This window comes from Habropoda laboriosa, unplaced genomic scaffold (genome assembly GCF_001263275.1).
Source record: "Habropoda laboriosa isolate 0110345459 unplaced genomic scaffold, ASM126327v1 scaffold1391, whole genome shotgun sequence".
NCBI classification, from domain to species: domain Eukaryota; kingdom Metazoa; phylum Arthropoda; class Insecta; order Hymenoptera; family Apidae; genus Habropoda; species Habropoda laboriosa.
Window position 1 is genome coordinate 88,584 of NW_017101465.1, and position 3,130 is coordinate 91,713.

Genomic DNA, 3,130 nt, shown 5'->3' on the forward strand with positions numbered 1-3,130 from the left:
AATGAATAAAACACTTACAAAGAAAATAACAAAAGATTCTCTTAGAAATCTAAGTGTTACAAATAAGGAAGAAAAATGCCAGAAAATGGATGTACAAGCTTACACTCCTGCTAATTGCAAATTCAAAACTCCAGCTGGATTGGTTTAAGTACCTTTATTTTGCACAGTAGCCATAACAAGTATGTCACCTGCTAAAATAAACGAGCTTATATCTTCACCTTCAAGAATATCAAGGGCAAATAGAGAAACTGGTACTCCAGAATTTAACGTAGAACCAGTCGTTAACATGGAAGGTGATATATCAACAAATGACAAGAAGAGTGATACTGATTATGCAGAAAGTAGTTCTTTGATAAAAGGTGCATTCTATGATGAAGAAAAAATATTTAATTCTTCTAATAATAATAGTAGCAATAATGACAAAGAGATAAAATTTAACAATGATAATATAATACATAACAGTAAAGAATATAACAAGGAAGTGCACAATAGTGATAAGGAAGTATTTTCTTTCTCAAACAATAACATATCTATGTCGTTAAAATCTGATTCTCCAAACGAACCAGTTTTCTTTTCACCTTATATAGTTTCTAGCTGTGGAAAAAGCAATGCTAGAAAAGAACAACAATTAAAACGTGGTTTCAGTCTTGGTCACTCACCAAGTACCGATGTTCCTACAAAAGATACTGTCATGAAAAATTTAAATATATCAGTTGAAGAAGAGGCACATACTGCACAATATTTTCAATTTCTTCTAAACAGAGAAATAACCAGATTAAATGAATTATGTAAAAAATGGACAGAAATTAAAGCAAAACCTGAAACTACAGAGGATGGACAATATGAAATAAATCAAACTATTGGCCAAACAAATTTGTTAATAAGCAAAAAGTTTGAAAGATTTTGTGGATTAGTTGCTGATTGTGAGACAGGAAAAGGAGAAATGTTAGTTACATGTAAAGATTTGCAAGGATTTTGGGATATGATGTATATAGAAGTAAAGAAATGTGATTCACAATTTGAAAAATTAGAGACTCTTTGTTCACAAGGCTGGAAGAAAGAAGAATTACCTGTTGGCAAATCCATTGCTAAAAAGAAATCTACTGTAAAAAGAAATGTATTCACAAAATCAAGTTCTATCAAAGCGTTTTTAGCAAAAAAGAAGCAAAGGATGTCGCGAGAAATAAAACATAATCGTGATATGAAAGAAGTTGAAGTTACAAATAATCAAATTCTGAGTAATAAATATGGAAAGGATGAAAGCTTTTATATAAAATATAAAACAAGAAAGTTTATGTATAGTACTCTTAATCGAAAAGATTATGCACCTATCAAAGATGATAAAAGATTAAGTCTATTGCAAAAGGTATGTTTGTCTGAAACATTCAAGAAGATAAAGAGTCCATTAATCAGAATGGAAGTAAGTGAAGAGTGTAAAACACCAGAGGTACACTTGGATGATACAATATCTTATGTTAATTCTGATCAAACACCAGGAAAAAGTATATTGAAGCCATTAAAGAGTGGAAGTGTAGCAGAATCTCGTATGAAGTCAACAAACAAAGTTAATTTTGATGATCATATAGTTTTAAATGAAGTACCAATTGATGAAGAAACTCAGACAAAAATGGATTTGGCTGCAGCATTATCAAGAATAGATAGTTTTAACTTTGACAGTCATGGTGAAGTAATAATTAGGGCAGAAAGAAAACTTATATTTAATGATAATAGTTCTGATGAATCTGAAGAAGATATTGGACATTTTAAATGGAAAAATTCTATAACACCATCTGCAACAGCATTACCAAGATCAGAATTAGTTAAAAATCTTAGCACACCTTCACCAAGGAGAAGTTTAAGAAGACAAAATACTTTTGATGAAAGTGATGAGATTCTACATAAAACTTCACCATTGAAAGAAATTGCAGATGATACAAATTTAAACACATTAAAAAAGGAATTACAGAAACATGTTTCTATAAGCAAGAAACAAGAAATAATGGAACAGGATGAAAGTATTAGAGTTTTACGAAATAGAACTGTCACAGCAATTGGTACACCTATAGCTAAGAGGAAAGCCTTAAAAGAAATGTCTACTGCTATCCAAGAATCAGAACATAAGGAAAATAAACCTCTTTCAGGGAGAAGAAGAAAAAGTTTTATTAAAGGCAGTATTAATGAAGAGGAAAAAATGAATTTACACAGTTTGATTGATAACAAGTCTTTAGAAGAAAGGAATGCTAGGAGAAGATGCACTAGAAATGTCAAATTTTTGGGTATGGATATAATGGATGGCCAATAAACTGATATGTTACTTTCTTCAAATGCAATATTGGAATGACTATATTTTGTTACAGAAAGTGAGTATAGTGATTGTGAAACAAGCAAACCAGTATTACCCATTACTCCGCATATTAGAAGGAGTAGGGCACAATCTAGCGATAGAAAGACGAGGAGTATAATCACAGAAGACCTTATTTCATGGGAAACACCAGAGAAACGTAATTATGTTCTTTGTTTTTTATGTATTTTAATTTGTATGAGTCTAAAGATGTTATATTTACATATGTTTGTACTTGAATTTCAGCTTCAAAACGGATTAGAAGGTCTCAAAATAAAAAAGTACAATCTCTAATCTAAAATTTAACTTTTTTTGCTAAAACATGTATGCGTAATTTTTAATAATTATATAACAACAAATTCAGCGTTTACCACCTTTTTGTTGTTGGAAGTTTAAAGTGTTGAAATTTTATTTAATTTATTGTAACTTACTATTTGATTATTCATTTTGACAAGACTTCATTTTGAACTACGCTAGAAATGATTGAAATGTGGAACAAAATATATTTAGAGATGACAGTAGTGTTTATACAAAGTTTGTACAAAGAAGGCTTGGAAAAGTACGGATGTTGTAAAATAATTTTATTGTTGCACAATAGTGATAATAGTGTTCATATTAATAAAATTTAATCACTTTTATAGTACAAAATCTCAGCGTGCTACATACTGTGCTACACACTGCTACATGCGTAAAAGCCTTCATACGTTCTACAACAAGATAATTTGTATTAAAACTGATATTAACTTTACTTATTAACATAACTGGTAACAATAACTATTTTACAAATAA

At 29.8% G+C, this 3,130-nt stretch overlaps 1 protein-coding gene across 1 annotated transcript in view; it reads left to right on the plus strand.

Annotated features, from left to right (window-relative positions):
• Nucleotides 1-181: 181 nt before the first annotated feature.
• The window catches only part of LOC108578186, a 3,619-nt gene continuing 670 nt past the window's right edge, over nucleotides 182-3,130 (plus strand). The window contains exons 1-3 of the mRNA XM_017941468.1: nucleotides 182-2,276; nucleotides 2,358-2,501; nucleotides 2,588-2,622. Coding sequence (XP_017796957.1) covers nucleotides 182-2,276; nucleotides 2,358-2,501; nucleotides 2,588-2,622 — 2,274 coding nt within the window. The remainder of the gene's footprint in view (nucleotides 2,277-2,357; nucleotides 2,502-2,587; nucleotides 2,623-3,130) is intronic.